Source organism: Callithrix jacchus, chromosome 5, assembly GCF_049354715.1.
Source record: "Callithrix jacchus isolate 240 chromosome 5, calJac240_pri, whole genome shotgun sequence".
Taxonomy (NCBI): Eukaryota; Metazoa; Chordata; class Mammalia; order Primates; family Cebidae; genus Callithrix; species Callithrix jacchus.
Window position 1 is genome coordinate 137,295,637 of NC_133506.1, and position 21,179 is coordinate 137,316,815.

The 21,179-nt window shown below is 55.2% G+C and overlaps 2 protein-coding genes across 6 annotated transcripts; one reads left to right on the top strand and one right to left on the bottom strand.

Moving 5' to 3' along the window:
• Positions 1–1,089: 1,089 nt before the first annotated feature.
• Positions 1,090–6,791, top strand: TSPAN10 (tetraspanin 10). Its single transcript, XM_008997899.5, has 3 exons — positions 1,090–1,263; positions 3,633–4,273; positions 5,887–6,791. The coding sequence occupies exons 1-3, from the start codon at positions 1,096–1,098 to the stop codon at positions 6,320–6,322; spliced, it is 1,245 nt and encodes a 414-aa protein (XP_008996147.4). The 5' UTR covers positions 1,090–1,095; the 3' UTR covers positions 6,323–6,791.
• A 2,873-nt stretch (positions 6,792–9,664) lies between these two features.
• PDE6G (phosphodiesterase 6G) lies at positions 9,665–21,177 on the bottom strand. Of its 5 annotated transcripts, none has more exons than XM_035302091.3 (4): positions 21,090–21,177; positions 11,356–11,558; positions 10,753–10,793; positions 9,665–10,325 (listed from the first exon to the last, which is right to left on the bottom strand). In XM_035302091.3, exons 1-4 carry the CDS (start codon positions 21,147–21,149, stop codon positions 10,249–10,251), a joined length of 381 nt encoding a protein of 126 aa, XP_035157982.1. In that variant the 5' UTR covers positions 21,150–21,177; the 3' UTR covers positions 9,665–10,248. The 5 variants fall into 5 exon arrangements, with proteins under 5 accessions (XP_035157982.1, XP_035157981.2, XP_008996149.1 ...); XM_035302090.3 differs by lacking the exon at positions 21,090–21,177 and adding an exon at positions 13,911–13,963; XM_008997901.5 differs by lacking the exon at positions 21,090–21,177 and adding an exon at positions 11,755–11,842.
• Between the last annotated feature and the right edge of the window lie 2 nt (positions 21,178–21,179).

Here is a 21,179-nt window from a genome sequence, read left to right on the forward strand (position 1 = left end):
TACCCAGAAATGAATAAGGACAGCTTGGAGGTTAGAAGCTAGATGGAGTCAGCTAAGTCCCATCCCTTTAACTGTAATAATTGTCTCAGTTATAATTTTTGCAAAGGTGGTTTTACCATGACAGACTGGTGGTTTAGAATTACTTTCTTCTCCTTTTTTTGGAGACAAAGTCTCACTCTGTTGCCCAGGCTGCAGTGCAGTGGCATGATCTCACTGCAACCTCCGACTCCCAAATTTAGGCAATTCTCCTGCCTCAGCCTCCTGAGTAGCTGGGACTACAGGCATGCGCCACCACGCCCAGCTAATTTTTGTATTTTTAGTAGGAACAGGTTTTCACCATGTTGGTCAGTCTAGTCTCGAACTCCTGACCTTGTGATCCGCCCGCCTCGGCCTCCCAAAGTGCTGGGATTACAGGCGTGAGCTACCGCACCTGGCCGGTTTGGAATTACTTTCTAACAGTCCTAGAACTAGAATCCCAGATCAAGTTGTCAATAGATGTGGTTTCTCCGGTTTTTTGGTTTTTTTTTTTGTTTGTCTTTTTTTTTTTTTTGAGACTGGGGTCTCACTCCCGTCGCCCAAGCTGGAGTGCAGTGGCAGGATCTCAGCTCACTGCAATAGCTCCTGAGTAGCTGGGATTACAGGTGCATGCCACTTCACTTGGCTAATTTTTTTTTCTTTTTTGAGAAAGATTCTTGCTCTGTCACCCAGACTGGAGTACAGTGGCCCAGCCAACACTGTTTCATTCTTGCAGTGAACAAACCCGGGGGGATAGATTGGCACTGGGGCTGCCAATGGGTCTCTTGGTTTTGGAGTTGTTTGCAGGGGCCTGACTCCCTGGTTGGGAGCTGATGGAGTGGCTGCTGACCCTGCCGAGCTGAAGTCCGCACGGGGGCCCTGCAGTGACAGCCACAAGGCTGCACCCAAACATCCCTGCCCAAGTCGCACCTGCGCAGAGCTTAGGAGATCCACAGAGCCAGCGCTGGGGAGAAATGTGTCTCCACAAGCAGAGACCGCCTTAAGCTCTAAAATGTGATTCCTCACATGACTCAGCTGTGACTCTGGCATCTGGGTAGGGCTTGCAGCTCCCCCGTTTTCATGCCCAGGGCTGCACCATTCACAGAGCAGCCCAGGGCCACGGGCAGTACCAGCCTAGCAGCCCAGCCACAGAGGAGCCAGTCAACCTCTCCCGGCGCCCGTGCTGGGGGGCTTTCTGTGCCAGTGTCAAGGATGGAGGAGGGGGAGAAGAGCCCCTTACTGCCCCAGGTGAGCAGTGCCAAGTGGCCTTTGCTGAGGTTGGAGATGCCCCCAGCCCTGAGGTCCCAAGGGAGGTCCCTGGGCTGGTTCATACCCACCCCCACCCCTGGTGCCACCCCACACCTCGATGCTGAGATTAGGTTGGGAGGTGGTTCTAAGCAGTCCCCTCCTGCTTCCCCACTGCTATAGTTCTCTCGGCCCCATGCTGGCCTCTGGATCTGCTGGGTCTCCCTGAGGGCCTTGGGGGCAACCTCTGGCTCAGGGTGCAGGAGGGGATGAAGGCAAAGGTCCCTTGCAGCCAGCCTCCAACAGCTCCTGGCCTCCAGCAGCCGCAGTCTGGACAACCAGGCACTGGCAGCCTGCCCTTTTGATTCTAGTGACTTGTTGAGGTCTGTGGGGCTGATAAATGACCCTCCTCTGGGAGTGGACACAGTGGCTTACTCCTGTAATCCCAGTACTTTGGGAGGCTGAGGAGGGAGAATTGCTTGAGCCCAGGAGTTCAAGACCAGCCTAGGCAATGTAGCGAGACCTTGTCTCTACAAACAATTATTATTTTTGGCTGGGCGCAGTGGCTCACGCCTGTAATTCCAGCACTTTGGGAGGCCAAGGCAAGCGAATCACCTGAGGTCAGGAGTTTGAGACCAGCCTGACCAACATGGTGAAACCCCGTCTCAAAAAATAAAAATAAAAATAATTTAAAAAAATTTTTTTTGAGACAGAGTCTTGCTCTGTTGCCAGGCTGGAGTGCAGTGGCACAATCTCAGCTCACCGCAACCTCTACTTCCCGGGTTCAAGTGATTTTCATGTCTCAGCTTCCTGATTGGCTGGGATTACAGGCATGCACCATCACACCCAGCTAACTTTTGTATTTTTAGCAGAGATGGGGTTTCACCACATTGGTCAGGATGGTCTCGATCTCCTGACCTCATGATCTGCCCAAAGTGCTGGGATTAGAGGTGTGAGCCATCGCACCCGGCCTACAAAAAATAATTTAAAAGAATGACCGGGATGTGGTGGCAGTGCCTGCAGTCCCAGGCTACTCAGGAGGCTGAGGAGGAAGGATGGCTTGAGCCCAGGAGTTTGAGGCTGCAGTGAGCCAACATCCTGTTGCTACACTCAGCTTCTTCCCGGTGAAACTGGATTGGAATGGGATCCTTTCCCAGCACATAGACAGGACTCCTTTTTATTTTTCTTTATTATTTAATTTTTCTTTATTATTGGTTTTTATTGTTATTTATTTATTTTATTGAGACAGTCTAACTCTGTCATCTAGGCTGGGGTGAAGTGGCACAATGCAACCTCCACCTCCGGGTTCAAGAGATTCTCCTGCCTCAGCCTCCCAAGTAGCTGGGCTTACAGGCGCCTGCCACCACGCCTGGCTAATTATTATTATTATTTTTTTTTTGGTATTTTTAGTAGAGACAGGGTTTCTCCATGTTGGTCAGGCTGGTCTCGAACTCCCAAACTCAGGCAGTCTGCCCTCTTCAGCCTCCCAAAGTGCTGGGATCACAGGCGTGAACCACCACGTCCGGCCCGACATGGCTTCTTATTCTCCTCTTTAATAAAACTCTGTCCCTGGCAGAACTGGGCACCTGCAGGGCTGCCTCTTCCCCCACAGAGAGAGACCAGCAGGCCCGTTTTGTTAGTGGGCCAGAGGGTCCCCTCTGAAAGCCCTGCCACCCACAGGTGGTCTCCCTGGGCTCCCAGACACCCTCCTTCCTGTCCTAGGAGCCTGTTGGGCAGAGCCCAGTGCAGTGTCAACACTCAGTGTGGGCTGTTGGTGGGAATGAATGGGTGCTGGGATATGGGCACTGGTTTCAGAGGGCAGGGAAAGGGCAGCCACGTGGGCCAGCCCCTCTGGCTGGTGAGGAACCCCCTCTGTGACTGTGCAAGGTCCACGCTGCAGGCACAGAGACTGGTACAGACAGATGCTGTTTCAAACTCTGGGGATGCAGACGCACCACCACAGGCCTGCACTGCAGGAAAGCCAGGGGGAGCCCCAACCCACCTAGGGAGGCCTCACCACCAACACTTGGGACAGGGAGGGAGCGGGTGCACTCACTGAGCACTGCCCAGTTCCATCTTCGCCCAACCTGGCAGGGGCTGCTTATCACCCTCTTCTAAAGGTGGGGTCCCACACACCAGTAGGTAGCAGAGCTGGGACCCTCATTGTCCCTTCAGCCACCCAGTTGAGCTGCACAGGCCTGAGGGCCCCCTGCCCCTGACTGTCTGAGTCTCTGAGCTCCAGTTCTGCCCTCCACCATCCGGCATTCTCCCATTCTTCCAAGGCTCTGCCACTGTGCTCTTCCCTGACCCCTCTCCGATTGTTACAGAATGTGAATGAAGGAGGTCTCACCCTGTTCCTCTCCTCTCTGCAGGATGCCGCAGGCCAGAAGGTGCCCCTCTCTGCGCGAAGTCTACCCACCTCTGACTGCCCAGGTCCAGTGCCCTGGGAGGACCAGGCAGAGGGCTGGGACTGCAGCTGCTGTCCCTCGGGGACCAAACCCCAGGCCTTGAAGGCCACCTCTGGGAAAGGCACAGCCCCTTCCCTCTCTGCAGGGAGCAGCTGTGTCAAGTATCTGATTTTCCTGTCCAATTTCCTATTCACCCTGCTGGGCCTGCTGGCCCTGGCCATCGGGCTCTGGGGCCTGGCCGTCAGGGGGTCTCTGGGAAGTGATCTGGGGGGGCCCCTGCCCTCAGACCCCATGCTGGGGCTGGCACTGGGGGGACTGGCAGTCAGTGCAGTGAGCCTGGCTGGCTGCCTGGGTGCCCTCTGTGAGAACACCTGCCTGTTACATGGCTTCTCGGGGGGCATCCTTGCCTTCCTGGTGCTCGAAGCCATGGTGGGGGCACTGGTAGTGGCCCTCTGGGGCCCTCTGCAAGACAGCCTGGAGCACACCCTGCGAGTGGCCATCACCCACTACCAGGACGACCCAGACCTGCGCTTCCTCATCGACCAAGTTCAGCTTGGGCTGAGGTGTTGCGGGGCGGCCTCCTACCAGGACTGGCAGCACAACCTGTGAGTCTTGGAGTGGGTGAGGGGCGGGGCCGCACAGGGGCCAGAGGCACACACACTCATGCGCACACAGTCACGTGCACACACTCATTCCTGCATGCCACATGCACGTACACATACACCCACATCCACACCAGCATGTCTCATGTGCTCACAAGTTTCACATGTGTACACCTACACACTCCTGTACAGGGGTCGGGACCACACCATGGACTCCAGCCTGGGCAACAGAGCTAGACTCCATTTCAAAAGAAAAAGAAAAAAGAAAATGACTTTTAGGTTAATTATGGATGTAATTCTAGAATCTGACTCCACAATTTTCCCTCCACTGTGAGTGTTATTAAACACTGTCCACTTAGGATCCAATGCAGGATTTTCTTATGTTCTGCCTGGGGGTAGCTATCTGGTTGGTTTTTTGTTTTGGAGACAGAGTCTTGCTCTGTCGCCAGGCTGGAGTGCAGTGGCACGATCTCAGCTCACTGCAACCTCCAACTCCCTGGTTCAAGCTATTCTCCTGCTGCAGCCTCCCAAGTAGCTGGGATTACAGGCACGGGCCACCATGCCTGGCTAATTTTTTTGTATTTTTAGTAGAGACAGGGTTTCACCATGTTGGCCAGGATGGTCTCGATCTCCTGACCTCATGATCTGCTGTGCCTGGCTAGCTGCCTGTTTTATCAGTTATCCCCAGTGCATGCATACCCTGCTCTCCATGCCACACCCAGGACAGACAGTATGCCCTCTGTCTCCCACGACTTCTTGGTGCGTGTATCCAGGGGCAACTGAACACAAGAGATGAAGTCATAGGCGACCCTAAAAACTGGCCATCGGTACCCAGCGGTGGCTATTGGGTGGGGCACCAGATTCTGGGAAGCACCACATAGGTTGCTTTTTGGCCACATGTGACTGGGTTGGTGGCAGCCCCCCTAGAATGTCATGATGCCTCGTCTGCTGCCAGCCTCAACCCCGTCCCCTGCCTGGGAATGGCATACTCTTCTAGAGTGGAGGGGCCGTGGGGATGAGCCTGCAGGTTTGCTGGGTCACGTGCAGAGCCCGGGACACTAGTGAATGCCTAGGGCACCTGGGGACTGCCTGACCTGGGGGCTGTGATGAGTTCAACACTCCCAAGCCACCCTGGGGATTCCTCCCCCACCCTTGCTTTTTGTCACTGCTGGGTACTGCCTCTCAAGCCCCTGCTCTAACCAGTAAGACCTGTGGACCATTCCAGAATCCTCTGCCAGAGCTCCATCCACCCTTCCCCACTCCAACTCTACTTCCTCAATGAGTTCACATGAGCGAGCAGCCTCTGCGGAGGGAAGTCCTCTCACTTCCACCCTCATCAGTGCTGGTCTGTTTCGTATTAACTATTCTCCTGCTAGTCTCTGCAGCCGCCACCGCTGCCTGCAAGCCAGAGGGCTGCCATGCACAGGGATACAGCAGAGAGAGCTGGGTGCTGTGTGGGTCGGTGTGTGTGAATATGTGGATGTGTGTCTGTATGTGCATGTGCCTGTGTGGCCATGGGAGGGTGGAGGTGGGTAGGCAACCTTCACCTCCGTGCCTGGCTTCGGAAGAGTGGGCCCTCCCCTCCAGAGATGACGCCACCCCCGTTTGTCTCACAGGTACTTCAACTGCAGCTCCCCAGGGGTGCAGGCCTGCAGCCTTCCCGCCTCCTGCTGCATCGACCCCCGCGAAGATGGAGCCTCTGTCAATGACCAGTGCGGCTTCGGAGTCCTGGGCCTGGATGCGGACACAGCCCAGAGAGTGGTGTACCTGGAGGGCTGCGGCCCGCCGCTCCAGCAGTGGCTGCGCGCGAATCTGGCGGCCGCGGGAGGCTACGTCATCGCGGTGGTGCTGCTCCAGGGTGCGGAGCTCCTGCTGGCAGCCCAGCTGCTTAGGGCCCTCGCTGCCTGCAGGGGCGCGGCGTCAGGTCCCGGAGCGCTGGGGGAGGACGGCACTGGCCACCCGAGCCCCGGCCTCTGCGCTGCGCCTGCTACCAAACCGCCCCGGGCTGAGCGCACGCCTGCACAGGGGTCTGGGGCGCCCCCGCCCAGCTGAAACGCGCTGCATGCACCGCCGCCTAGTTTCACTTGGGCTTCTGGAGCCTCTGCCGGGGGACCTACCCAGCTTGCCCATGCCTCCTCCCCCATGCCAGCCCCCAACGGAGGGCGCCTGGCGAAGCCACCGGGCTGGTGGAGGAGCGCACAGGGCGGAAGGAAATCCTGGAGCCGACCCAAGCCCCAATTCCCACCCCAGCCACACAGCTCCCACCTCCTGATGTTGTACCTGAGCCAGTCAAGGAATACGCCACACTCTGAGATTGAATTATGAGTCCTTTATTATGCTGGCAACCGAGAGATGGCTAATGCCCAAAATTCTCTCGGCCCCTACGAAAAAGTTAGGGGGTCTTTTATACCCTAGTTTTAAAAGGGAGGGGGAACTTAGCTGAAGCCAATCTTTCACAAAAGCAGAGTAAGCAAAAAGTTAAAAGATAAACTGGTACATGAGAAATAAAACAGTGCCAGGTGCCAGGGGTGAAGCTGTCGTGAAAGACGTACAACTGATAGATAACAGGCTCTGGGCGCTCACTGCACCTGCATTCCCAGGCTCTGCTGGTAGCACTTAACTCAGCCTCTTATCAACAAATGCCTTCCTGGGTGCCCAGTGTCAGCCTGCCCCAGCTACATACTACAGTTACACACTTAATGGTGGGAAAATAACTAAAATGAAGTAGCTCAGATGGAGTCTGTCCGGCTCAAGAAGCTGACATAAAGCCTGAACAGCTTTTAGTCTGAGAGAGTTCGTTTTAGCTGGCAGAAAGCAGGTTATCACACTGACACTCCCTCCCCTGGGGCCGCCACCCTTTCTGGGCTCGTGGTGGAGGAGCTGAGGTCCAGGCCTCTCTCTCCTGAGTGCATTTTTGGGGAGAGAGGAAATGTTTTATTGGAGTGTATCATTCACACAGTGAAGACACCAATCCAGCCGGGTGCGGTGGCTCATTCCTATAATCCCAGAGCTTTGGCAGGCCGAGGCGGGTGGATCACGAGGTCAAGAGATCGAGACCATCCTGGTCAAGATGATGAAACCCCGTCTCTACTAAAAATACAAAAAATTAGCTGGGCGTGGTGGTGCGCGCCTGTAATCCCAGCTACTCAGGAGGCTGAGGCAGGAGAATTGCCTGAACCCAGGAGGCAGAGGTTGCAGTGAGCCGAGATCACGCCATTGCACTCCAGCCTGGGTAACAAGAGCGAAACTCCATCTCAAAAAAAGAAAAACAAAAAACAAAAACTTAGCTGGGTGTGGTGGTGCAGCCTGTAGTCCCAGCTACTCGGGAGGGTGAGGTAGGAGAATTGCTTGAACCCAGGAGGCAGAGGTTGCGGTGAGCCGAGATCACGCCATTGCACTCCAGCCTGGGTAATAAGAGCGAAACTCCGTCTTAAAAACAACAACAACAAAAAGACACCAATCTTCAGAGGCAGTATGGGAATTCTTACCCATCTAAGCCTGTGAACCGCCCCAGGTCCCAGTGGGGAGTTCCGGCCCTGCTGGCATGCTCAATGCCATGCTCATGCTCAATACCATGCTCATGCTCAAGGCCGTGCTCATGCTCAAGGCCCTGCTGGCATGCTCAAGGCCCTGCTGGCATGCTCAAGGCCATGCTCATGCTCAAGGCCCTGCTCATGCTCAAGGCCCTGCTGGCATGCTCAAGGCCCTGCTGGCATGCTCAATGCCATGCTCATGCTCAATGCCATGCTCATGCTCAAGGCCCTGCTGGCATGCTCAATGCCATGCTCATGCTCAAGGCTGTGCTCATGCTCAAGGCCCTGCTGGCATGCTCAATGCCATGCTCATGCTTAATGCCATGCTCATGCTCAAGGCCGTGCTCATGCTCAATGCCGTGCTCATGCTAAGGCCGTGCTCATGCTCAACGCCATGCTCATGCTCAAGGCCCTGCTGGCATGCTCAATGCCGTGCTCATGCTCAATGCCGTGCTCATGCTCAATGCCGTGCTCATGCTCAAGGCCGTGCTCATGCTCAAGGCCCTGCTGGCATGCTCAATGCCGTGCTCATGCTCAATGCCGTGCTCATGCTCAAGGCCGTGCTCATGCTCAAGGCTGTGCTCATGCTCAACGCCATGCTCATGCTCAAAGCCATGCTCTGACATGCTGGGGCCAGTGGGGCCTGTTTTGGGCTTTCACGTGAGTGGAATCTCAGAGGGTCTGTCCAGAGTCAGATCTGGATCTTCCCGTGAATGGACTGGTCCATGTGAGCAGGGGGTTAGTGTGAGGACCCCTGCTGCTGGGCCAGCTTGCACTGCTCCTGCTTCCCCTGGATGTGGTGTCAGAAGCCGGACCCCGTCACAGATGGCCAGGCTTTGTTTTTGTTGTTTTGTTTTGTTTTGAGACAGGATCTCACTTTGTCACCCAGGCTGAAGTGCTGTGGCAGGATCTCAGCTCACTGCAGCCTCTGCCTCCCCAGCTCAAGCGATCCTCCTACCTTAGCCTCCTGAGTAGCTAGAAGTACAGGTACCCACCACCATACGCAGGCAATTATTTCTGTATTTTTTTTTCGAGACAGAGTTTTGCTCTTGTTGCCCAGGCTGGAGCGCAATGGCGCCATCTTGGCTCACCGCAACCTCCACCTCCCAGGTTCAAGCAATTCTCCTGATGCAGCCTCCTGAGTAGCTGGGATTACGGGCACACACCACCACGCCCAGCTAATTTTTTATTTTTTGTAGAGACAGGGTTTTACCATGTTGTCCAGCCTGGTCTCAAACTCCTGAGCTCAAATGATCTGCCCACTTTGGCCTCCCAAAATGCTGGGATTGCAGGCATGAGCCACCGCACCCAGCCTCATTGTTTTCAAATAGAGACAGGGTCTTGCTATGTTGTCCAGGCTGGCCTTGAACTCCTGGGCTCCAGTGATCCTCCCAAGTTGGCCTCCTAAAGTGCTGAGGCTATAGACATGAGGTGCTGCACCCAGCTACAGATAGTTTTGGTGGGCACTAAGGATGAGCTGGCTGGGGGCTCTGGGGCAGTTGCTTGTGTCACTGTGCCTCTGTTTCTCTCTTGTGCAGTTGGGAGTGGGAGCTCTGTCCTCATGGCATGTGGTGTGAGCCATGTCCAGCCTCATCTTCTCTGTGAGGCCTGATCCAGCCACCTGCACACTTCATTGACTGTAGCCCCTGAGTGTGCACCAAGGCCTTCTGCCTTGACCCAGCCGTGGCCTGATATTGCATGTCTTGGGGCCACAGCAAGGCTCAGTGAGGGTGTGATCCCAGGAGCTGTCTTCCCGCTCAGCCAGGCCAGCCCCTCCACTGCCCACCCTTTCACCCATGTGCTCCTGCTCAAGTGACCCCACCACAGGCCCTGTCCCACACACAAATACACCACGGACAAGCAAGGGCACACTAATTTTATTTTGAAATAGGGACTGCAAGGGCAGGCTGTGTTGACAAGGATGGCCTCCTGGTGTGATGAGCCTGGGGCCTCATCTGCTCACCATACACACCCTGGACTCCTGCTACTCAGCATGTCAAACCAAGGGCACCCACCTGGGAAGGACTCCAGAGAGGGGGAGTTTCTCTGCACCCCAGACAGGCAGGAGAGGGGGCTGGGTTATGGGAGCACTCTGGGGAGACCCTGCCCTAGCTTTCCAGCTTCGAGGAGGGGATGATCCAGGGTCCAGCAGGCTCCTGGGTTAGGGCCACCTCCCCTTCTCCCTAGGAGCAGAGACTCGCCAACCCTTTCTGTCAGGACTGAGAGGGGGCCAGTGTCTTGGGATGCTAGCCCCTGAGCGGGCGTCCTGGAGGGAGGTGGTGGGCTGCTGGTGACTGGTACTAATATGTAGGGGGGGACCTGAGGTCGCAGCCCCACCCCCCCGGTGTCCAGGTGCCATCTGGGCTAGTGAGGTCTCCTCAACAGGAATCCTGAGCAGGGTTCAGAACACAGCAGGCAGCGGTGGAGAGGACCTGGGACCCTCATCTAGATGATGCCATATTGGGCCAGCTCGTGGAGCTCCAGGTGGTTGAAGGCCTCCCAAGGGCAGATGACCGTGATGTCTGTGGGAGAAAGGGGCCCTGGATCAGGGAGGATCTCATCCCCCTGGACCCCCATCCCCTGTGGCCATTTCCAACAGCACAGGTGTAGCCCTGCGTGTGCTGAGCGGGATGTGTGGCCCCTGGCTGGGGCCCACCTCCCAGGACACACTGGCTGTGGTGGAAGGAGGGCAGGGCTTGCTGAAGGGGAAGGAGGCAGCAAAGGGTTCTGTTCCTTCCCAGATCCCTCCCCTCACCTGGTCCCGAATGGGAACAGTCCCACCCAGTGGATCTGGAGCTCAGTGTTGGGGGAAGAAGTGAAGGACAGGCTGCGGTCCCTAAGTGAAAAGCTGGGCAGGTGGGGGCTGAGGTGGGCTGCAATGGGCCCAAGTGTGCTGGGTGTGCCTGGGGGGACCTGGCAGACCTTGGCTTGGCACTGGCATCATCGTACCTGTTCCCAGGCCTTCCATTCCAGGGATGTCGTCCCCAAACCTGCAAGGACAGAGCAGTCAGTGACATGGCCAGACCCAGCCCTGGCTCAGTCTGGCCAAGGTTCGAGGTCATCTCTACCCCTCCCAGGAGATGAGGTGTTTGGCTAGGAGTCCAGTGGGCAGGGACCCGCCTCTTCCCCAACCTCCTGAGGCTTGGTGGGGCTGAGGGGCTTCCTTCACAGAGCCAGGGTGAGTCTGCTACCCAGAGCCTCACAGGGCTGAGGCCCAGAAAGGAGGGGCAAACCCTGGGGTGCTGGGCAGGTGTGCGCCTTGGTGAAGCATCGAGGGGGGTGGAATGGGTACCTGGTTTGAGTGTGGATTTGTGAGGGTAGCTTGTCTGTGAGTGTGCCTCTTGTGTGCATGTGGAGGTGGCTGTTTTTATCCCCAGCATCGTTGGCAGTAGCATCTGGAGCAGGTGACTCCCGCCCTGCCTACCCCAGCTGTGAGGCTGGGACCACTCACGCAGGAAAGTGGCCCAAGGCCCTGCCACACCCTCTTTTTGCTGTGAGTCCTGGGTGGCCACCTCCTCCCTTTCAGAGGCCCTCTCCCCCAACTCTGCTTACCCTTGGATGCCTTTCTTGGGGGGCTTGCTCTTGAACTGCCTGGTTTGTCGCTGCTTAAATTTGGGGGGCCCTTTCCTGGGGGTGACTGGTCCCCCGACCACCCTGGTGGCTGACCGGAACTCAGCCTTGGGCGGCTCCAGGTTCATGGCGAGGCTGACGGAGACTCTGCGGCAACCTTGACTCCCGGACTCTCCTGCTGCGGTCTGGGGGCAGACCAGGCCCAGGTCCCAGTTAGCCCTCTGGCTTCCAACCCCGTGGGGGTCTCAACCCACCAGTGGAGGGGCTGAGACCCAGCCCCACCAGCCCCAGTGTCACCCAGACAGCCACCCCTGCGATCTGCTCTGGGGCAGCCAGCCTGCCAGCTCTGCTTCGGCCCACTGGACGCTCCCATTCCCCCACCTGGTGGATGTCCCCTGCAATGCTGGTCGAACAGAGTTCCGGCTTCTCCCCTGCATCCTGGCCTCCCTCACCCCACCACACAATCCACAGCAAACCCAGCCCGTGTCCTCAGGTCCTGAGCCTGCAGTCCTCAGACGACCTCCTGCCCCATCCCCTGCATTCCCCACCCCAGGAGAGCATGACTGGAGTAGGTATCCAACTGCATACAAAGTCCTCCAGGGCCCCTGCTGGGACTGGGATGAGACCCAAGTGGGCCCCTCCCCCGCTGCCTGGCTCTGCAGATGAGCCGCCTCTGAGCTGCCCTTCCTGATGGTCAGTGGGCTGCCCATCTCACGTCCCTGCTCAGGGAAGCCTCCCCTGAACCCCGCCCTGCAGTCACTGCGTCCTCAGGTTCTGATCTGCTTCACATCTCATGTGGTGTTAGCCCTGATTCCAGGCTGGTGAGTGTCTCCCAGGGCTGTTGCCCTTTTTGTTTTTGAGACAGTCTCACTCTGTTGCCCAGGCTGGAGTGCAGTGGTGCAATCTTGGCTCACTGCAACCTCTGTCTCCTGGATTCAAGCAATTCTTCTGCCTCAGCCTTGGAATTACAGGCATGAGCTAATTTTTTAGTATTTTTACCATACCCAGCTAATTTTTTGTATTTTTAGTAGAAACACGGTTTCACCATTTGACCAGGCTGGTCTCGAACTCCTGACCTTGTAATCCTCCCACCTTGGCCTCCCAAAATGCTAGGATTACAGGTGTGAGCCACTGTGCCTGGCCCTTGCCCTCTGATTCTTGCTGATGGGTTTATTGCTTTCTGCCTGTCTGTGCTTTGCAGTTGGGGGTGCTGTCAGTTACTTTCACCCACTCACGGAGATATCCCTGAGCCCCTCAGCACCATGGGGGCACCCCGAAATGCTGACAGAGAATGACCCACAAAACGGGAGGCAGGGTTCCCAGACAGGGAGCCCCTGGAAAAGGGGCCTGTCTCAGGTAAGTGGTTCTGAGCTATGAAGCCCTGCTTACCCCCAGGCCCACTTCACAGAGGGACAAGCTGAGGCTCCGGGAGGCTGGGCATTAGGGGTGGGTCTCTCCTGCTGGGGGAATCCCCAGGTCCTCTCTGTGCCTCAGGGAGCAGGGTTACCCGCCTGGCATGGCATGGCTGAGTGGCCTCAGCTGCTCCGGACGAGGCCAGTGTCCTTGCACCACTGCACAGGGTGACCTCTCTTCCTCCTCTCCCTAGAGCCTCTCCCCAGATGCCCTAAGCCCCAGTGACCTGGGCCAAGGGCAGCTGAGCTTCCCTAAGCCTATTAACAGCAGAGGGGGATTCCTAATCTCCCAGCGAGCTGCTGCCTGCAGCACATGTGCCGGAAGGTTCTGGAAGGAGGCACATGACACACACAGGAGGGGCTGCTTGTCCACATTGGATGCCCCAGCGACCACCTCTTGGGGTCCCCTTTCCTGCCCCTGGTCTTGTGGGTTGGGATTCCTGACTCTGGCCCTGGGCTGTCACCAGCTGTTAGCCGAGCATCAGGCATGGGAGTGACCAGAAAGCAAGGGCAGATGGCCCCTTCTAGGAAGGAGGGCTCTGCAGGGGGTGCTGGGCACCTGGGATTGGGGTGGACCCTGCCCTGGCACCTTCCCTTCCTAAGGCTCAGCTTCTGTCCCTGGGACCAGCACCAGCCTGTGCAAAACCAGGAACTCAAGAGCCTGGTTGTCCCAGCTGCTCAGATCCCATGGTACCCAACCCTTGTGTCCCACACAGCACAGGCCTGGCCAGCTGCTACCCCAGCCCTGGGACATGGGCTGTCCTGAGCAGCTCTGGGCCCTGAGGGAGCTCCAGCCATCAGATGCCATCCACGTGGAAACTGCTGCCTGCGCTGCCCTGGCCTGACCCAGCCTGTGACTGGCGTCCACTCAGTCAGCTGAGCCCATGTGGTCTAAGGTTCCCAGAGCATCACTGGCCTGGGGATGGTAGCAGCACTGGGTACCACAGGGGAGCAGAGGACGTGGTTGGCTGCGTCCTCTCTGAAGAATGGGGTGGCGGGTATGCTCTGCAGACCTGGACCTAAGGTACGGTAGTAAAAGCCGGTCGGCCCCCAGCCCCTGGACAATGGGCTGACCCACTGGGGAAGTGGCTGCCAGGAAAGACAGCGGGGTTCATCATGACTCACCAAGTGCAGGGCCGGTCTCAGAGGGCCACGGTGTGAGCACTGGGCCTTCTTCTGCAGCACGCCAACCCCAGGCATTTATCTTGCTGCTTCATGAGCTGATTAGGCATCTCAGTGCCATGCTAATGAGATTGTTGGTCCCCGAGGGAGGGCACCACTACCAAAGGTTCTGGGGAGGGGGAGGAGGGGGCTCAGGTGCCATCAAGGGCCCCAAGGAAGGATGCCCGGCAGATGGGGCTGGGATAGGGAGAGAAGTGTGACCTGGAACAGCCAGGCTCCCGCAGCCGCCCATCTTCCAAACAGAAGCAAAAGCAGCGGCTGCTGTCTTGGGCATCCCCGCTGCCTTTCCTGACCCCGCCTGACCTCAGGAGAGCCCACCTTTGTGGCCTCCTAAGCCCAGTGCAGCCTGGCCTTCACCCACTGCTTTGGCCTCACATCTCACCACTCTCACCCCAGGGCCTCTGCACTTGCTGCTCCTGAAACCAAACAGGGACCCCTCTTAGGGGCTTGTGGGTCTCCCCAAGCATGGAAACAAGGACAATGTTGAGTTCCTTCAAGGGCAATCCAGGCACCCAGGCAGCGCTGAGAAGTAAGTGAGCAGCCGATCTGCAGGAAGGTCACAGGGGTTTAGAACAACAGCCAGAAGCCAGAGTCCTAAGGGTCTCCACAGAAGTGAACCATGCCATCTGAGCAGGTGCCCCTGAGATGTTTTTCAGAAACTGGGACCCCCACCACATGGGTGCACTGGCAAACAGATCTCAGATGACCTGGAGCTGAGGACTGACTTCTTTTTTATTTTATTTTATTTTTTACTGCATTTTAGGTTTTGAGGACTGACTTCTGATCACCCTTCTCTTACCTAAATTTCTTCCTGAGGGCCCTGGAGGAGGCCATGCCCACAACCCCAAGCTAACATCCTTTACTGTGTATCCCAAAGTTTTAGAAAGCTTTGCCTCCGTAACCAACACCAACAAAATCAGAAAGCCTTCAAATCCACCTACGACTGGTGGGCCCTGGCTTCAAGGTCTCTTTGGTGTTTATGCCAAAAACCAATGTACAGTCTCTATATACTGATTTATGACTTTGCCTGTGACCTCTGCCTCTCCACCTTTAAAAACCCATAACTGGACTGGGTGTGGTAGCTCATGTCTGTAATTCCAGAACGTTGGGAGGCCGAGACAGACGGATCAGGAGGTCAGAAGTTCAAGATCAGCCTGGCCAAGATGGTGAAACCCTGTCTGTACTAAAAATACAAAGATTAGCCAGGCATGGTGGTGGGGACCTGTAATCCCAGCTACTCAGGAGGCTGAGGCAGGAGAATTGTTTGAACCCAAGAGGCAGAGGCTGCAGAACTAAGCAGTCCATGGAGTTGCTTTGGGGATCCTGAATACCAAAAAGATGGACCTGAGTCTTTGGGTGACTTGGTGGGGAGTGGCATCCCATGAGCACAGGATGAGGAATCTGACTTCAGGGATTCTTACTGAGAAAAGGGCATTGGCAAGGCCACCCAGCAGAGGGGAATTCATTCACAGGGTCAGGGTGTCTTAGGTAATAGAATCGCCTTAGATTACATCTTAGCTGAGCAGGGAGGAATGTATATGCTTGCAAATCCCACATTCTGTACTTATACAAATGAATCTGCAGAGATTAAAATCTCATTGAGGCGAAATTAGAGAATAGGTCACTCGGTTATGGCAGGTTTCCCTGACTGTCACTAAGGACTGTTTTTCTTCCTTGTTTTCTTACATTTCTTATGGAATCATCCATCTTTTCAAGATTGCTGAAGTTAGGCATGTCAGCCTTGCTACTTTTTTTTTTTTTTTTTTGAGATGGAGTCTCGCTCTGTCCCCCAGGGTAGAGTGTAGTGGCTCAATCTTGGCTCACTGCAACCTGCCTCCCAGGTTCAAGCAATTCTCCTGCGTCAGCCTCCCGAGTATCTGGTACTACAGGTGTGTGCCACCATGTCCCACTAACTTTTGTATTTTATAATTTTTTTTGAGACAGAGTCTCACTGTCACCCAAGCTGGAGTACAGCTGTGTGATCTCGGCTCACTGCAACCTCCACCTCCTGGGTTCAAGCAATTCTCTCCTGCCTCAGCCTCCCAAGCAGCTGGCATTATAGGCACCTGCCACCATGCCCAGCTTATTTTTCTATTTTTAGCAGAGACAGGGTTTCCCCATGTTGACCAGGCTGGTCTTGAACATCTGACCTCAGGTGATATGCCTATTTAGGCCTCCCAAAATGCTGGGATTACAGGCACGAGCCACGGTGCTCAGCCTCTTGCTAATTTTGAACCTACATTTCCAAATCTTATGACAGTGAAAGAAATATGACATAGCTGGCTCAATCTTGCTTCTAACATGACAAGCTAAATGCCTTTTCTTTTCTTTTCGAGACAGGGTTTTGCTCTGTTGCCCAGGTTGAAGTGTAGTGGCCCAATCAAAGCTCACTGCATCCTCAACCTCCAGGGCTCAAGTGATTCTCCCACCTCAGCCTCCTGAGTAGCTAGGACTTCAGGCACAATGCCACCACAATGGCTTTTTTTTTTTTTTTTCTTTTGAGATGGAATTTTGCTCTTGTTGCCCAGGCTGGAGAACAATGGCGTGATCTCAGCTTACTGTAACCTCTACCTCCTGGGTTCACACAATTCTCCTGCCTCAGCCTCCCTAGTAGCTGGGATTATAGGCATGCATCACCACACCTGGCTAATTTTGTATTTTTAGTACACAGATGGGGCTTCACCATGTTGGTCAGGCTGGTCTTGAACCCCTGACCTCAGGTGATCCACCTTCCTCAGCCTCCCAAAGTGCTGGGATTACAGGCATGAGCCACTGTGCCAGGCATATATATATATATATATATATATATATTTTTTTTTTTTTTTTTTTTTTTTTTGAGAAAAAGTCTCACTCTGTCACCAGGCTGGAGTGCAATGGGGCGATCTCAGCTCACTGCCACCTCTGCCTCCTGAGTTCACACGATTCTTCTGCCTCAGCCTCCTGAGTAGCTAGGAGTACAGGCATGCACCACCACACCTAGCTAATTTTTATATTTTTAGTAGAGACAGGGTTTCACTGTGTTGGCCAGGATGGTCTTGATCTCTTGACCTCATAATTTGCCCACCTCGGCCTCCCAAAGTGCTGGGATTGCAGGCGTAAGCCACTGCTCCCAGCTTTTTTTTTTTTTTTTAAGTAGAGATAGGGTCTTGCTATGTTGCCCAGGCTGGTCTCAAATTCCTAAACTCAAGGGATCCTCCCCGATGGGCCTCCCAAAGTGCTGCAATTACAGGCATGTGCCACTGAGCCTGGCCATGCCTTTAACTCTAAGACAAAGGTGATAACAGTCCCTTCCTGAAACAAATCTCTGCTCAGGGATGGAAACTGCCTTTGTAAAACCAGTAAAAGGCCACGAGGCTAGGATTTTGGGAGGGGCCTGAATTCTACTAAAATGTAGGTGTAGTCAGGCAGGGAGAGGTAGCTCAGGCCTGTAATCCCAGCACTTTGGGAGCCCGAGGAGGGCAGATCACTAGTTCAAGAGATCGAGACCATCCTGGTCAACATGGTGAAACCTCGTCTCTACTAAAAATACAAAAATTAACTGGGTGTGTTGGCACGCACCTGTAGTCCCATCTACCTGGGAAGCTGAGGCAAGAGAATTTCTTGAACCTAGAAGACAGAGTGAGCTGAGATCGAGCCACTGCACTACAGCCTGGTAACAGAGCAAGACTTCATTAAAAAATAACCAGCCATTGTCCCGTAGCTTGCCTTTCTATAATTACTTACTGCTTGAGAATCATGTAATCCCAGAACTTTGGGAAGCTGAGGCAGGAGGATCGCTTGAGTTTGAGACCAACCTGGGAAACAGAGTGACACCCCTGTCTCTACATGAAACAATTAGACATTCATGGTGGTATACTCCTGTAGTCCCAGATTCTTGGGAGGCTACGATGGGAGGATCCCTGGAGCCTAGAAGGTTAAGGCTGTACTGAGCTGTGATTGAGTCACTGCACTCCAGCCTGGATGACAGAATGAGACCATCTTAATAATAATAACAATAATAATAACTAGGCTGGGCGAGGCGGCTCATGCTTGTAATCCCAGCACTTTGGGAGGCTGAGGTGGGCGGATCATTTGAGGTCAGGAGTTTGAGACCAGCCTGGCCAACATGGTGAACCTTGTCTCTCCAAAAAATACAAAAATTAGCCGAGCGTGGCAGGCACCTGTAATCCCAGCTACTTGGGAGGCTGAGGCAGGAGAATCCCTTGAACCAAGAAGGTAGAGGTTGCAGTGAGCTGAGATCATGCCACTGCACTTCAGCCTGGGCAACGGAGCAAGGCTCTATCCCAAAAAAAAGAAGAAGAGGGCCAGGTGTGGGATCACGCCTGCAATCTCATCACTTTGGAGGCTAAGGCAGGTGGATCATGAGGTCAGGAGATCGAGACCATCCTGGTCAACATGGTAAAACCCCGTCTCTACTATAAATACAAAAATTAGCTGGGTGTGGTGTCATGCGCCAAGAGTTCCAGCTATTCGAGAGCCTGAGGCAGGAGAATCACTTGAACCCAGGAGGTAGAGATTGCAGTGAGTCAAGATCACACCACTGCACTCCAGCCTGGCGACAGAGCAAGACTCTTGTTTGGAAAAAAATAAAAATAAGAGACAAAACAGGAAAACAGGTAGGAAGGGTCTTAAAACAAAAGTCCTACCCCAGGCCGAAGGTCCAGAGACCAGGCTGCCTTTCCAAATCTTATGACAGTGACATAAGCCTGGCCTGGGCTTTATGACAGGGAAACACAGATAAAGGATGGTGTAATTCTTCTGGATGGTAGCTCAGAGGAGGGTGGTGAGGCTCGGCTGTACTGGTGGAGAGGTGGTGGTTCCAGGTTCTGGAGTTAATATCTTGCCATTCTTTTTTTTTTTGAGACAGAGTCTTGCTCTGTCACCCAGGCTAGAGTGCAGTGGCGTGATCTCAGCTCACCAATCTCTACCTACTGAGTTTAAGGAATTCTCCTGCCTCAGCTTTCTGAGTAGCTAGGATTACAGGCTTGCACCACCACACCCAGTTAACTTTTGTATTTCTAGTAGAAACAGGATTTCCCTATGTTGGTCAGGATGGTCTCAAACAGCTGACCTCATGATCTGCCTGCCTTGGCCTCCCAGAGGGCTGGGATTACAGGTGAGAGCCACCACACCCAGAAATGTCCTGCCGCTCTTACCAACTCCTTTGTGACCTGTGGCTGAAGGAGTTGGAAGGACTGCTTCCAAGTAGTGCTTGGGCCACTGAGGGCTGATTTGCCGCCTCTGCCAGACTGGTGGAAGGGTCCCTGAGGACCCCAGGAGGGGATTGATGGCGCTGGACAGGCAGGCACTTCCAGGCTGCCTGTGAGCTTCCGTGCCTGCCAAAGGCTTTGCCACAGCCACTCCAGATCAGATGGCCCTCCGTCTGCTGCATGCTAACAGCAACCCGAGCTGGCCTTTGCCAGGACTTGGGGGAAGCTGGGACCTGGCCTGGAAGGGGCGCTGCGGTCACTGTCACTTGAATGTTCAAGGAACAGGGGTCTTATTTTACCCTCACAGAGGGTGATGGCTGCAAGGCTCTGGAGATGCACAATGCCAACCTGGACCTGCTTGCTTTGAAGACATGGGCCTTTATGGACAACTAGACAAAAAAAAAAAAAACACCCCTGAAAGACAAGCCTCCCATGTAACCACCACAAAGAATTTATTTTTTCTCAGAAGTCAATAAATAAATCTTCCGATTCCCTTTGGACACAAGGAGTCTGTGGAGGGGTGTGAAGAGAGGAGGCTGCTGCTGCTTCCTGGACTCCATCCAGGGGAGGGAGTCTAGCAGGGCTGGCTCATTCTCCAAACTGGGTGCAGAGTCTGATCTCCATCTTGAGGAAGGCCTTGAGGTTCTCATCAGCCACGTGTTCCTCCACGGCAGCCAGGGCCCGCTCCCCACCATCCTGGAAGTGCTGCAGCAGCCTGTCTGCGTATTCCACCCACACGCAGTTGGGGCAGCCACTCATGCAACAGTTTGTGGGTGGCTGAAGCTCGGGTGGCAGGTCCTGGGGTTCTGAGGGGCCCCTGCTGGGCAGTGCAGCCTTAGGTGGCCCAGTGCCGTCCACACCTGCTTGGGAGCCCACCTCTGCGTGGTCTGCCCCGAATTCTCTGTGGCCATGAGGGGCTTGTGCTCCGGGATGGTGCCTTTGAAGAAAGCTGCCACCTCCAGGAAGTCTCTGGCAGCAGTCCTGGCTGGAGAGCCAGTGAGCCCCCTGAGAATGCAGACAAACGTGATTCTCCAGGAAGCTGGTGAGGCCTTGTCTACCCCCAGCTCTGGGGACATGTCAGCTCTCACATCATTGGGCAAGTGGCTGCATGTCCTTCTCAGCTTTTCATTTCCTGCGACTTTAGACATATTATTTCACCTCCCTAGATTCAGTTTCCCCATTGTGAAATGGAAGTTATGAGTATGACACAGTGTGACTGATTCACAAGAAGTGTGGGGATCAGGGGCCTGGCGCCGGGTTTGCACTCCAGCAGATGGTGGGTGGGTCGGGGAGGCGCTTGCCACCTGCAGCTAAGACGGCTGCTCTGTGGACAGGAGCGGGGGCAAGGTGCAACCCTGTAGGCTCCTGGCCAGCCCACCATCTCTCTACCAGTATAGCCAAGCCCCGCTACCCTCCTCTGAGGGACCACCCGGAAGAATGGCACCACCCTTTATCCGAGCTTCCCTGTCACAAAGCTCAGGCCTCTGAGGTCCCTCTCATCCCAGCGTGAAGGTCCTACAGGTAGCCTTCCTTCCCTCCCCCGCTCTACCTACCCAGGATCACCGACAGACACAAGCTACTCACTTCATTTACTTCTCTAACTAATCCTACTAGGAGCATCAGCTCCTTGTCCACGGCCTGTCCCCACAGCCTAGGAGGGCCGCACACAGTAGGCGCTCGGCAGATACCGAGGAACAGCAACGTGGCCGTTCACCGGGCTGTTTCCCACCCCGGGGCTAAGAGCCCCTCCAAAGATTCGGGAGCGGAGGCTCGGAGAAATGGATGGAGGAGAGGAGCGAGGGCCCCTCCGACGGGCGGCCAGTGCGCGGTCCTCCTGGCACGCGCGGGCCTCCGAGCAGTGGCCTCTCGGACGTGCCCTTCGGCGCTGCCCAGACCCCTCCCAGGTACTTGCCAATCCACGGGCGGCAAACACGGGCGCCCAGCCTCCACCAGCCACGCTCCGCAGCAGCATCGCCCACGGACAGGGTTCCGGAACCCCCGG

Excerpts from the sequence above, each read along its gene's own strand:
- PDE6G (XM_002748840.6), bottom strand. The coding sequence starts at position 21,149 with ATGCTGCTGCGGAGCGTGGCTGGTGGAGGCTGGGCGCCCGTGTTTGCC. Across the intron at positions 20,183-21,089 it reads TGTTTGCCGCCCGTGGATTG|GGGGCTCACTGGCTCTCCAG; the intron begins GCAAGTACCTGG and ends CTGCATTCTCAG.
- TSPAN10 (XM_008997899.5), top strand. The coding sequence starts at position 1,096 with ATGCCCAGGGCTGCACCATTCACAGAGCAGCCCAGGGCCACGGGCAGT. Across the intron at positions 1,264-3,632 it reads AGAGCCCCTTACTGCCCCAG|GATGCCGCAGGCCAGAAGGT; the intron begins GTGAGCAGTGCC and ends TCCTCTCTGCAG. Across the intron at positions 4,274-5,886 it reads CAGGACTGGCAGCACAACCT|GTACTTCAACTGCAGCTCCC; the intron begins GTGAGTCTTGGA and ends TTTGTCTCACAG.